This window comes from Halichoeres trimaculatus, unplaced genomic scaffold (genome assembly GCF_033239565.1).
Source record: "Halichoeres trimaculatus isolate MK-OKI-2021-1 unplaced genomic scaffold, fHalTri1.1 fHalTri1_scaffold_16, whole genome shotgun sequence".
Lineage (NCBI taxonomy): Eukaryota > Metazoa > Chordata > Actinopteri > Labriformes > Labridae > Halichoeres > Halichoeres trimaculatus.
Window position 1 is genome coordinate 9,377,307 of NW_027437194.1, and position 13,386 is coordinate 9,390,692.

Consider the following 13,386-nt stretch of genomic DNA (forward strand, 5'->3'; position numbering starts at 1 on the left):
GCAACGCGCTGGTTTAGTGGAAACAAATGTCCCATGATAAGGATCTTTGAGATGTTATTTTGTCTTTTAAATCACCACTTTGGTTTTGAATTATTGATCACTTTAGTTCTTCGTGTGTAAAGTCAGCAGCTCTCTCCTCTGACGTCAGTCTGCTGCAGCCAAATATCAAAAACACGAGGCAGAACAGTAGCTGCTTGTGTGTTCATGAGTGTGAAGATTTAGAGATAAAGCAGCTTTAATGGGTTTTTAAGCCTCAGACTGAAGTCAGTGAGGTGAGAAGTTTGTTTCCTGTGAGTGAAACACTGAAGGAGGAACGTGCTGCGAAAACACACAGCTGTTCCTCCTTTTTGCTTCTTAAAGTATCTTAATCTGATGAAAGATATTTGTTAATGAGACTTATTTCTTTGTTCCAAAAACATATCTTTTTAACTCATTACAAAAATTTCAGGTCCTAATGTAGGTCTTTAATGTAAATGAAAGCTGCAACTACACTTAGAGAGGGGTATTCAGCTTTGCTATTTAGTAAACATATATGTAACGCACCAATGCTGGATGTTCAGACAGAGCATGTGCAGACTTTCAGACTTCTACGTATTCATATTTTGCAGAAATCCCTTTAAACTGGAATCTTCACAAGTTCCTTCACAGGCCTGCAGAGGGCTGTCCAATTAGACCAAAGGGGCTTTGTGGAGTGGGGAGCCTTAAAGGGACAGCGGCTAAACCAGAGTGTTAATGTCAGAGGCAAAAAAAAAAAGGTTTTTCTAAAACACAGTGTGGTAAAAAAAAAAAAAAAAAAAAAAAAAAAAAAGTGCTTTCATTAAGTTGTAAATTGTGTGAAGATACCACAAGGGCACCAGAAGGGCAGAATGCAGACTAGAAATAGTACAACATCCCCTCTTTAAGTTCCTTAACAAGCAGATCTCTTCTGCTTGGTGATTCAGATTTTTATCTCAAGACAGGAAAGTTGCAAAAGCTGCAATCCACACAAAAAAATACCCCTAAAGGTACACTAAAACATTGAAGAAAGTGTCAGAAACTAAGCAGCAACCTTCAGGCCTGACACCAACATTTCACTATCTACACCTCTATTGTAGAAACTCCCCCTGCTCCTGTTTTTAAAAATTTGAAGCTCTTTTGAAGGCTGAGATGCTTTCTGAAAAACTGTTATCTTTACCTGGATGAACTAGTTTTAACCTCAAGGAGAATTTCTTTAAGAAACTTCCTAAAATGTCATCACTTTGATGCATGGAGCTCCCAGGATTTTGAGTCTGCAGAGCTCAGACGCTACAGTTTCAGAGCAACCAATCACAGGGCTTGTTGTTGCATCATTTGTGAATAAAATAAAGGATAGGGTTATGGACAGGAACTAAAAACAGAACAAAAAAAAAGTTGAACTCTGTTCCAGTGGTCCAGTGATCATTTGCTTTCTACTTTAGCCTTGACTCTGCCACGTCTGCCCCGGCTGCCCTATCCCATAATGCCCTACTTCTCTTCAGTCAATAAAGGCAGAAATGCACCTAAAAAGTAAAAAGAAAAAGACGAGGCTTAAACCTAAAAGTGCTTTTCTTGGAGAAAACAAGACAATACAGTCACAACCAACAAGGATCCCTGAACTGCAGTCCTCGGTCTGCAGCCTGGCTCTGCAGACTGCTGTTCCTACAGGAGTGCATGTGTGAAAGAGGCTGAGTCCATGATAAAGATGTTTATAGCATAGATATTAAACAGATCAAAGGCAGAAAAGAGAAGGAGAGTCAAACATTCAGCTGCTGCAACAGCTCTGTCTTATATTCGATGCAGCTGAATTAAGTTACATCTCAAACTAAAGTCCCACCGTCCAGGAAACCCTGAATCACGTCACCACGCCACAAAGAGTCTACAATCTGGGGTCATCAGGTCTGTTTTTAATATGTAGGTCCTCTTCTGATTCAGAATGAAAAGCACAGTTTGTTTCTGAGAAGTAAATAATTTCTTTGAAAGTGTAGATTTCCTCTTCTCAAAGTTTGATGTTATGAGTCACGTCTACCTGACTTAAAACCAAAGAGTGTATGAGTGAGAGCAGCAGCTCCTCATCAGAGAGCGTCTCCTGTTTGAACTCACCACAAAAGCTGTGTTACTATCTTTGGAAAGAAGAAGTGAAGGAGATAACAGCTTTTTTTTTTCAGCTTTAGGGGAATCTGCCGACAGTTTGTTGTCAGTCTATGAATCTTCTGAGCTGTGACGGAGCGTGTCCCCGCCCCTTAATACACACACGTACAGTTTAACACCCCAAATGTTTCCTCCTTTTTCACAGTGTGTGTATGTGAGTGTGTGATGTGAACAGTAGCAGCAGAAGCTGGAGGTGTGAGATCCCCTAAAACCCACTTTCTTGGTTTCAGGCACTGGGGGAGGCGACATGGTTGGTTGCAGATTTCAGTTAGACTGCTTTCTTCCAAAATGCTCTTTTTATTTCAGCTGTCCACATTTCTCCATCCTGAGTAAGTCCAGCTTCTCTCTGCTACTTTGAAATATTCAATGCTCTTGTTATTCATGGTAGTTTTTCTTTAAATTAACTGAATTTGGAAGTTTTGGGGGATTTCTTCTCTAAATGTTCTCCTGCATTCATGGTTTAAAAAAGTTGTTTTTGGCTGCAGACTGTCAAGCTTTGCTCCACTTTTTCCTCCTTTTTTGTTCTCTAAAGAACACTACTTTAACAAATGCAAAAAAATAATGAAAATTTATTCAAAAAACAATTTTCTTACAGATGTGGTAACAAATATTTGCAGACAATCGTAAATAAATTAAAAAAAGAACAGCTAACTTCGACCCAGTCAAACATTTATAGGTAAAATGTAGAATATTAATAACTACAACATACTCTTTAAAATTTCTCAACAGTCTGAGGACTCATCAGATTTCCCAGCATGCTGTAGGTGTTAAATGACTCTTACGACAGATATTTTTCTCTGTGACTTTTTGTCTTCTTTCATTTTCATTTATATTTTTCAACTCAACTCAACTCAAACTTTATTTATAGCACATTTAAAAGAGGTAAAACCAACTGGATACAATACTAAGATACATAAAAACATAAAACCGGAGCAAATAAAAAATTAAATGAAATAAAATAAAATAAATTAAGAAGAAGATGGTGTGAGGGGGCCCAGAAAACCAGGTGGAAAATCTGCTGGAGCACTAACAAACGTTTACACTTTGCACTCATCCAGGACTTTATATCCTTTGGGCATTTAAGCAAGGTCCTTACAGAATCAGTAGACGTCGAAGTCAAAGGCTGGTAGATTTGAACATCATCAACATAACCATGAGAAAAAATTAGTGTCTCTTTGAAATCAACCCCAATGGCAGTATATAGGGTAAGAAGACAAGTGGCCCCAGGATGGAGCCTTGCAGGACCTTTTTATAAGGTGTTGAAGTTTGACATGAGTGCATGTTAAAGTGAACACCTTCCAAGATTCACCTGCAGCCCTCACATCCTCTTCAGTCTACAAAAGACTGGAAAAAAATCATGTTTTTCCCTCGAGATGAGTTTTTCAATCATATGTTGAAACGAGATACAACTGTGGCTGTGGCTTTTCAGAATGTACTGTTTTTCCCTCTTTTAGCTATAAACTGTTTCCCAGTGAAAATTTTAATTCACAAGCAAAGTTTAGCATTGAGAAGTGAGATCTTTGTTTTTCTCTGCTCAATTTTTTTTATTTGGATTAATTATGTTGTAATGTTGGTGGTAACCAAGAATGTGGCTAACAACAAGTAAATTTCAGAGAAACACCCTTAACGATTCCAAAATGGGATTCATTATCATAACAAAGAATGAAATATTAAACAACACTAAAACAAGACGACAAAATCCCCAAGGAGAGGCAGCAAGGCAGTAGTTCCCCGTTCAAATGCCCCTCCTCTGCTGCGAGCAACAGGGAGCTTTTAGAGGGCTGAGACCAGGTGAGCGTTGTTGATGATCAGTAGCCTCACTTGAAAAATAGGGAAGAAAAGCAGAAGAAAGCTACACGGGAGAGTGAAAGAGCCCATGGCAAAACATGGGTTAAAAGCTGTTTGTGATAATGATTATTCTAATCCACAGTCAGCAGTTATTCTGCAGTGGTCTGTTCAAACTTGAGAGTCTATCAATAAAATGAAGAGTGAGGTTATGTTAGCTCTGTTTGGTAGATGAGCACTGGTAGGACATAAGCAGAATTTGCTAAGAAAAGTAGACTTAAAAAGACTGACAAAATGTATGTCTTGGTAAGCCACGTCTTTACAACAGTGGGTGATGGTGCTCATGGGAAAGAGAGTCTTTATTCTGGAGAAAATACTTGAGTCCTTGTGGAGCCTTTAAAGGCAGGGTCAGCAGGATTTTCCTAAAAATTAGAATGTCAACTTTTACGGGAATAACCCCCTTAACTGTCTCCTATGGGCTTCTATACATATGTGTCAGTGTCTGTGTCTGCCTTAGCGTCCTCCTCAGCCTGTATGTTGATGTTTTGGTTGTGTCGGGACGTTTCTGGGCAGAAAATAGATGTGGTTACTTTAGCCAGTAACAGTGTGCCCAGTGTGCAAGTGACTTTGGATGTTGATGATAGCAAGTGGAAGAAGCTATCCTGAGCAGCTACAACAATGGACATAGCACGGAGGAAGAAAAACACAGCCAAAGAGAAATGAGCTAAACAGATTTAGAATTTTTTGGACGAGGGTGAAGTTTGGCTCAACTTTCACTCGCTTTTGGGCTCTTGGAGAGCAGCACGGTACAAAGAGCAAATTGGCTTTCTGCTGAGCAGGTATGTGTCAAATAAAGGTGCGCAGTCTGAGGCAGTGGGTGTGTGCTGCCGCTGGCACTGAGCCAAAGAGGAGCAGCCCAGTTTGAATTTGTGTTTACTGACAAATGACGAAAATTCCTGCAGAGCTTACCTTTACAGTCAGAAGTGATACTTCAAATATGTGAACTTCATCAGCTGTTGAACAAACAGCTTTGTGACATCAACTGTAGAAGTTAGGTTGCATTTGTTTATTTCCTTGAAAAGTAAATATTTTATGCCCATTTTTATAGTAAGTGCACCAAGAAGAGAAGTACAACAGCTTAGACTATCCAGAAAAACATCTAAACTTCTTCATAATTTCTGAAGAATAATGGATATATATATATATATATATATATATATATATATATATATATATATATATATATATATATATATATATATATATATATATATATATATATTTTACACTAAGGTTTTAGGGATTCTGCATTAATACAGCACCTGTTGTTGTTTTCCAAAGGTCTGATCCTCACATCTTGCACCACACTCCCCTTTCACGTTCAAACGTCTTCAGGTAAGATTATTCTGCTTTTGGTAACAGAATTTAAGACTATAAATCATCACTGTCACTTTAAAGCTCCCGTCAGGAACTTTTAAGCTGTGTTTAATTTGCCCCCCTTTGTGGACAAAGCAGTAGCCGAAACGCTTCGTTATTAAAGCAAGGAGAAACATCTGTTTCCTAAGCATGCTGCCGCTTTATCTGACAAATACCTACAGTCAAAAACTTCAGGCATTAAAAAAGACAAAAATAATCAGTCTTTATGTTGATGATGATCTTGTTTGCTGTTGTATGTCCTCAATAAGCATCCATATTGGTTTCAGTCCGTTTGATAACCTGTGAAAAACCCTCACAGGAGCTTTAATATCAGTGATTTGGGGTTTTTCTCATCCATTGAACCAGTTCTCCTGAATAACACGCCTATTTCCTGAGATAATATTAAGCCATTTTTTCAGTTTTTATTCATTCAATCAATCTAGTTTCACACTTAGTTCATGTTCTGTTCCAGTGAAGTGCAAAGACATTTCTTCAAGATATCAACACTGTGAGATCCAATCAGGTAACGAAACCTTGTCTGAGTCAGCTCAGGTTAAGTCATCGTCTGCAGAATCAGATAAGAAAAGTTCATTTTCCTCCTCTCTGCATCTTCACACACCTCCTCTCTTAGGTGGAGTCCACGCTTTAGACTGCTTTGGTCACCACAGGTCACGCATCTTAAAAACCTGTGAGTGGAAATCTGGGACCCAGTCGTCAAATAACTCATACACACTTGTCCTACAACAGTACGTTATAAATTACATATATTTATTTTTAAAAAAATAACTCCTAGAGCTATAATAAAATAAAGGTCTCATTTTTTAACTGTCCCTCTCCCAAGACAATACAAGAACTTCTGCAAACGTTATGCCAACACCATAGAGTTTTCTAGAGAAGTCAGAGTGTTTGGGAATTACAACATGAGCGTGGAGGTTTATGAGAACATGGAGAAACCGAACTGCTCCAAAGCAGTTTTCAGCGGATTACCAGGGAGCATCTGTGAGTAAGAAAACAACATGGTTGAACTTTGCTTTGATAACCTCTGACTGATCTGACGTTTCTCTCCTGTATTTCAGTGCGATGTGCTCCACACGGCGCGTCCTTCTGTCGTCACTCTGGGAAACTTATGGCAAGCGTGAGCTGGGAGCAGAAAGACCGAGCTGTTGTAAAAAATTTCTCTGTGAGGTTTAAAGCTGTCAGCAATCCACGGTGGAGTGAGGTCAGTGTGAAGGGATGATAGGGTGACATGTTGGTGGGAAAATCTGCTGACAAGATTATGTTAGGATAGAAGTCAATTCTGCTTTGTACTGCCAATGTAGAAAGCGCAGTTCCTCGAATGTCCACTAGAGGCTGGCTGCAGAAAAAGCAGAAACCACATGACTTTAACACAGTAATTTAGCTCTTAAAAGATCATTTCTCCATCTGTGCAGAATGTACTGGGGAAGATTTTATTTCAAAGGTGCCATATAATGCTCCTTTTCTGCTGTTAAATATGGATCATTGATTTCTTCATGAAATGGTAGTAACATGTGTTGGTCCAAAAAGCCAATAAATCAAGCACAGCGTCATTGTTTCCAGGCTCTCATAGCCCCTCTGTCCACAACGCTCTGATTTAGTGGGCGTGACCTTCATATGTAAATGAGCCACCGCGGATACCGCCCCGCTCTTCAGCGTCACTGAGAGCAGCGCCACGAGCTCTGAGTGCACAATGTTTAGAAAACAGCGAAGCTCGTTTACCGTAACATTACAGGCTAAAACAACAGGCTAACTCAGCTACAGTTAGCATCCTGAAGCTAACACAGAGACAGGGGGACACTGAGGAAAAGCTCTTACATCTGCTCCACAGCACACAGCATTTAAAATACTCACATTTCCAGGGTCTGAGGTTTGTTGGTGGATGGTTGGTAATGGCCTGGATTCAGGACCAGTCTATTCGCTAGCCCTCTGTTGGACTGTCCAAAGTTGGAAAAGCAGTCGGCTGTGAAGTGACTAGCACACACATGCACAGTTTTACTGAGTGTAGCTGGCACATTTATTCGGTAAATGAACTCTAGCCACTTGGTCTTGTCTTCTTCTGAGATGGGAAGCTTGTGCATGGAACTATATGGCTGTTTACAGCCAAAAACAAAGCGGTGATGGCCCTTCAACTTCAGCATTCTCCTCCCCGCTGCTGGAGAGATCTCCAGGGGGGGGAGTGGGCGGGAAGGGGGTTCAGGGGTATCTGCTCTGGTGGACCAATCAGGTCAGACTTACACCTGATTGGTCAAAAAAGGGAATCGCTGACGTTGGCAAATCCCCAAAATCCAAACAGTTCGTTTTGGGTCAGGATTTTACATTCACAAGCACTACTAAGTACAGGTTTTGTCATTAAATATCACATTTTGTGGGCTGGGAGGAAAGCCAAAGACCCACAAATTTCACTAAAAGACTTAATTAAGTGATTTTTGCATAATATGGGACCTTCAACAATTAAATCCCATTCGCATTGTATTCACCTTGGGACCTTCTTATCCAGTCTGAATCAACACTATATCATACAATATTTTTTGCATAACGATTACTTCCTTTTTTTTCCAAGTATAGCAGCAATATCCATCTTTATAACGGGACTAGGAAAGTGTCATAAGGAAAAATATGACAAGTTTGTTTAATGTAAAAAAGGTACTTTATCTGTTCACCATTGGGGAAAAAAGTATTTTTAATTTGGCAGAAACAGGCTTCCATAGAACTGACACATTCTCTGAGGAAAACAAACCCAATCTTTGGATTTATATTCCTGGCAATAACCAAAACCTGTGTTTTTATTTGTCTGTCGGTCAGACCCTGGTTCAATGCCCAAATGGAGTTAAATGCATAGTAGAGAATCTGAACTCCTCGTTGGACTATCAAGTACAGATCCAGTGTGTCCCCAATAGAGACTGCTCACAGTGTGTTAGTAGTCAAATCTACACAGTCCCAGCAGGTCGGTTTTATTTCTCCTTCACTTGCAGTTTATGTCTGTGGTGTGAGCTGAACTATCAGACTCATGATGCTGTTTTTAAACTCTTTCAGAGCTGACCACACAGCCTGTTCTTGTTGATGTCAATGATACAGACTTTACTGGAAGGAAAGGACAACGGCTGCTTTCTTTGACATGGACAGTAAGTTTAAAAACTGTTATGTTTACATCCACATTGAAGTGATTTTATAATAAGTCTGAAATGTCCCCATTGGTAGTTTCCTGCTACAGAGCTGTACGATGGCTTTAATGTGATGGTTTGGAAAACATCAGGAGAGGCAGCACGTGAGTGGATGACCACGACTCGCACTGAGATCAGACTCATTCTCTCCTATTCTGCTTATCGTCTGAACATTAGTGCTTTCAATAACGCAAGCACCTCCCCGGCTGTGGGGCAGACGATACCGCCATGGGAGGACAAGACCAGTGAGTACACACTAAGACTCACCTACAAACATTTATAAACTATTTTGAACAAACACTGTAAGACAGTTCACTGATAATGGAAGTTTTACTACAAAATTGTTGGATTAGGTCTTTAAAGGAGTAATTTTTTTTCTTGCAGGCGTGGGGAAAGACAAACTGAATGTGACAGTCCACAGCAGTACATCGTTTACGATCTACTGGGCAGATAATCTCATCGAAAACTACATCTGCTATTCTGTGGAGTGGATGAAGAAGGGCCATAAAGCAGAGCACATGTCGTTCTATGAGAATGAACACAACTACAAGACCTTATCACATTTACCAGGTGGGTAAATATTCATATTTATCGTAAGCCAAGGAAACTTCAGCCCATATTGTTCCTGTGAATTTATGACTGTCAATTTTTGGCATGCAATAAGTTGTATTAGGTTCTATGGCTCTGGTCACTCCCTACTCTTTCTCATTCAAAATGGGAATGCCAAAGCCTGAGACAGGGAGAGCACATCTCCTTCTCCTATTTTGTGCACACATGGAAAGCAGGGAGAAATGCAGGGAGAGCACACTTCCTCCCTTTGTAATGAAAATAAATGAAAAGACAAGACAGGGAGAGAACACCTCCCCTCTTTTTGATTTGCATACAATGGCAAAGGCAGGGAGAGCACACCTCCTTTCCCATTTTTGTGCACTCATGGAAAGCAGGGAGAAATGCAGGGAGAGCACACTTCCTCTATTTGTAATGACAATAAATTAAAAGAAAAGACAGGGAGAGAACAACCCCCCCCCCCCTGTTTTAATTTGCATACATGCAACGGAAGGGAGAGCACATCCTCTCTCCCTCTCATATGAACTCATGAAAATGCAAGGCAAGAAGAGGTCACAGTCCTTTTGTTTTTTGTTTTTTTCCAACATGAAAAGCCAAGGTGGGTAGAGCATATCTCCTCTCCATTAAATGAAAAGCTGAGGCAGGGAGAGTAGCAGCAAAGATGCTTAGGGAACAGAACAGAGTGAGCATCTGTGACAATACATATGACAGTGATGAAATCAGACACAGCATGTAGCAAGGTAGCAAGATAAAGCAGTTTCTTGAGCCTAGATGGGATCAGCTGATGCTCTGTCAGCTGAGCTTGACTTTTTGCACTGCCTGAACTAATGTTAAGCTCTGTTCAATTGAGAGAGCCCCATTTAAATCCTTAGCCTTGTCTTGCATCAGCACTTTCTTTGTTTTTCTTTTTTCTCTGAGCTATGAGAACAGTAAACTGCAGTGTGTGGTGAATCACCTCCCACACAGTCATTAAACTCAATTTAGTGCAATTAAAACACTTATTCTTGTACATGATTACAGTCACGTTCGTGTCATAATAACCGTCATTGCAGCACACCTGCTTTGCAGCTAATTAGCCATCATGCTTGAGTCTGTGTATGTTGGCTGAGTGCAATTATCAGCAGGAGAGCTTCTAATCTGGTTGAGCTAAGTGTGATGGCACTGTCTGATGGAAAGTCTGTCTTTGTGCTCCAAGAGAAGGATTCTGGTCTCACAACTAAAACAAAATGTTTCATGTGTTTAAAATGGATCATAAATCAGGTTTATCAAATTTCTCTCTTGTCTTTGACCTGAACGTCACACAGAAGCTTTGGAGCCGTATAAGAGATACACCATCACTCTGCACACCAGACCAAACAAAGTCACCTGCAACATGGAGCACATCAACAACAGCGAGAGCACCTATGGGAGCACACAGTTCTACTTTTTAGAAGGATGTAAGTCCTTTACTTGCACGATATCTGTGTTTCAAAGTGAACCATGGTCTACCACTAAGCTAGTCGCTTTGGAAAGAAAACCCAGATTCTGAATGAATCAGAAAATTGTTGAAACTACAGTTAACAAGTATTCAAAAAGTTGTCAAGTGCTTCAAAATATAGTGAGACTGCTTTCTTTTTCTGGAACCAACATTCTCATTCAGATGCATTTTCTAAGGCAGCTTTTATGGTTATATAGATGGCAAGATGAGTGAAAAAAAAACCTGGAAGTATCCCCAAGAAACCATGTACGTCCATGAATTTTACAGGTTTTTCTTTAATAAGTAAAGAGACATTTCAAACACATGCTTACTGGTGAAACTGAAAAAAAGTCAAGGGTCTACTTTAGAAATATTTTGAAATGCCTAAACTAAAATTTTGAGTTTAACGTAGATGTAGATTTTGTTGTTTGAAGATGACATAAATTTAAAAGTAAGGAACACAGGACTGGGTAAGTAAGAACAGTGACATAGAAGTGACACTAAAGTCATTAGGGTTTATCCACCAGGAAACATGAATGGTCATGAAAAGATGCAAGAGCCAAAGGCCTGCTTGAGATAATAAAGACAAAAGCTAAGAGACTCCTTTAAAGAAAGGGTGAATCTGCAAAAGAACAGGAAAGAATCAGCTAAATTCCTTTGTTTGAAATAGATAAAGTTTAATATATACCTGAATTTAACAGTAAGGTATAAATGACTGAATAAGTGAAAAAAGTAACCTGAAAGCGGCACCAAAGTCATCAGGGTTCATCCTCCAGAAACCACTCATCTTAACAATATCACAGTCCTCTCTTTAATAAGTGATGAGACATTTGGACACATACCTGCAGATGGTATTGTAGAACAAAGTAAATGGTTTATCAGAGATTAAAGATTAAATCATCTGGGGAACAGGAATGACTCAAGTGAAACCCCAAGTTGTATGTAGATGCAGATGTGGTTTGATAAATACAGATACAAATTTCATAGTTACTAACAGATGACTAGATAATGAAATTATTACTTTCATTTGCAACCAAAGTCACTAGGGTTTATCCTATGGAAGCCATGAATGTTTGTCTATAATTTTACATTAACCTCTTTGGAATATGTTAAGATGTTTGTGAACAAGCCTGCTAGAGGTAATGTGGATTACATGTCAGTACTTCATTGTAGAGATGGATAAATCCACCAGGGAACAAGATTTTCAGACTAGAGTTTCAAGTTATAGTGAGAAAAATAAAGTTCTGGTACACCAGAGGTTAAACTTTGAAGTGGTGGTATGGTGCACTTTAGCATACTTGCCTTTTTAAGCACTGCTGATATATGAATACTGCACAATTATTCTTTTCTGATCCTTAACGTTAAAGTCTTATGACTTCATATTCCTCTATCAAAGCTCCCATTAGCGCCCCCAGGAACATCACCACCCTTAACGTGACCCTCCATTCAGTGGTGCTCCAGTGGGCGCCGATCCCTGAAGAAGATGTCAGAGGTTTTCTGCTGGGTTACGTGATCCACTTCAGTGAAAACCACCAATCAGAGACCAGTACAGAAAGAAGTAAGACCCTTCAATCTCAGTTGACTCCAACCTTTAAATTCCTTTTCTTTCCATCATGATTCTGGATCTCTCCAAGCTAGGTAAAATGGTAAAATGTTGAAGAACGCACTCTCCTTGGTTACAGATGTAACAGTGGATCAAATGTCGAACTCCTGTGAGTTGGAGAATCTAGAAAGCAGCACGACGTACAAAGTCCAGATATCAGGGTTCACCAAGGCAGGAGAGGGAGAACGGAGCTCTGAAATCCTTTTCCAAACAAACTTTCAAGGTGACGACTTCTTTGTACTGAATGTATTGATACTTTTACTAGTATTACATTACAAATATACAATCATATCCTCTTTTTACAGATAACTCAAATGTCACTGGTGTCATCACTGTAATGGGAGTTTTGGTCATTGTGCTCATATTTGGGTCTCGCCTAATAAAAAGGTGCGTCACTGCCTTTAGGATAACTTCCATACATATTAATCCATCACTTGTTCACTCAAATCCTTACCACCTCCTTTCTCCAGAGCCAAACTATCTCTGTGGCCGAGCATACCCAACCCTGGAAAGAGTGAAGCCATGCAGAAGATAGAAGGACCACGTGAGCTGGTGGGTCTGAGCAATCTTAAGAAGTCTGTCGTTCATGGTTGAGAAGTTGCTGTAACATGGATCATCTGGGGAGATAGAAATGGTTTTGTTTTCTCTTCCTTCAGGAGCTACTTGAGTCTATCATCACTCTCAAACTGGAAGAGGGGGACTCCAGCAGTTTGCAGATACTCGAGAAAGAAGAGGAGATCCCTTCTTGCTCATTACCACCAATGTTTCCTCTTTTAACCTCTCTGGAAGAGGAGGAGAATGATGATGAGGAAGGTCAACCAGACATGACTTGTGACTGGATGCAAAGTGCTGCAGAGGACCCCAGTGGAGATACCCTACCTGACATTTCAACAGAAACAACTGAACTTCAGAGTCCTTCCGTTGCCTTTGCATCTGGATATACGACCATGGAGATGTTCCAACAGATGATGCCTCCAGGAGTGACGGCTAATAAGTCACCTCCTCCAACCAGGAAGGCAGAGCCAGAGGAGGAAGACTTGACTGTAGAGGATTCAAGGCTGAACTATGTTGGGCAGTTTAGTAATTGCTGCAGTTTAGGACAATAAGGGTTTGGAACAGGATGTGGAAGCAGGAAGGTCAAGAACCAAAGAGTGAGAACCACACTGACCAGATGAATTTGCTGTTGCTTCTTCTATGGCGTGGTTTGAGCAAAGAAACCACTCTTCATTGGCTCG

At 40.1% G+C, this 13,386-nt stretch overlaps 1 protein-coding gene across 1 annotated transcript; it reads left to right on the forward strand.

Annotated features, from left to right (window-relative positions):
• Nucleotides 1–3,884: 3,884 nt before the first annotated feature.
• Nucleotides 3,885–13,257, forward strand: LOC141805764 (interleukin-31 receptor subunit alpha). The gene is made up of 15 exons (XM_074690953.1): nucleotides 3,885–3,936; nucleotides 5,819–5,869; nucleotides 5,978–6,092; nucleotides 6,188–6,345; nucleotides 6,423–6,565; nucleotides 8,167–8,308; nucleotides 8,398–8,486; nucleotides 8,563–8,770; nucleotides 8,910–9,095; nucleotides 10,397–10,528; nucleotides 11,945–12,106; nucleotides 12,231–12,374; nucleotides 12,457–12,538; nucleotides 12,622–12,703; nucleotides 12,808–13,257. Exons 1-15 carry the CDS (start codon nucleotides 3,885–3,887, stop codon nucleotides 13,255–13,257), a joined length of 2,196 nt encoding a protein of 731 aa, XP_074547054.1.
• Nucleotides 13,258–13,386: the final 129 nt, after the last annotated feature.

Bases quoted from the DNA above. Each gene is read 5' to 3' on its own strand.
- LOC141805764 (XM_074690953.1), top strand. From the start codon at position 3,885: ATGCCCCTCCTCTGCTGCGAGCAACAGGGAGCTTTTAGAGGGCTGAGA. The intron at 12,107-12,230 runs GTAAGACCCTTC...CCTTGGTTACAG, and splicing joins AGAGACCAGTACAGAAAGAA to ATGTAACAGTGGATCAAATG. The intron at 12,539-12,621 runs GTGCGTCACTGC...TCCTTTCTCCAG, and splicing joins GGGTCTCGCCTAATAAAAAG to AGCCAAACTATCTCTGTGGC.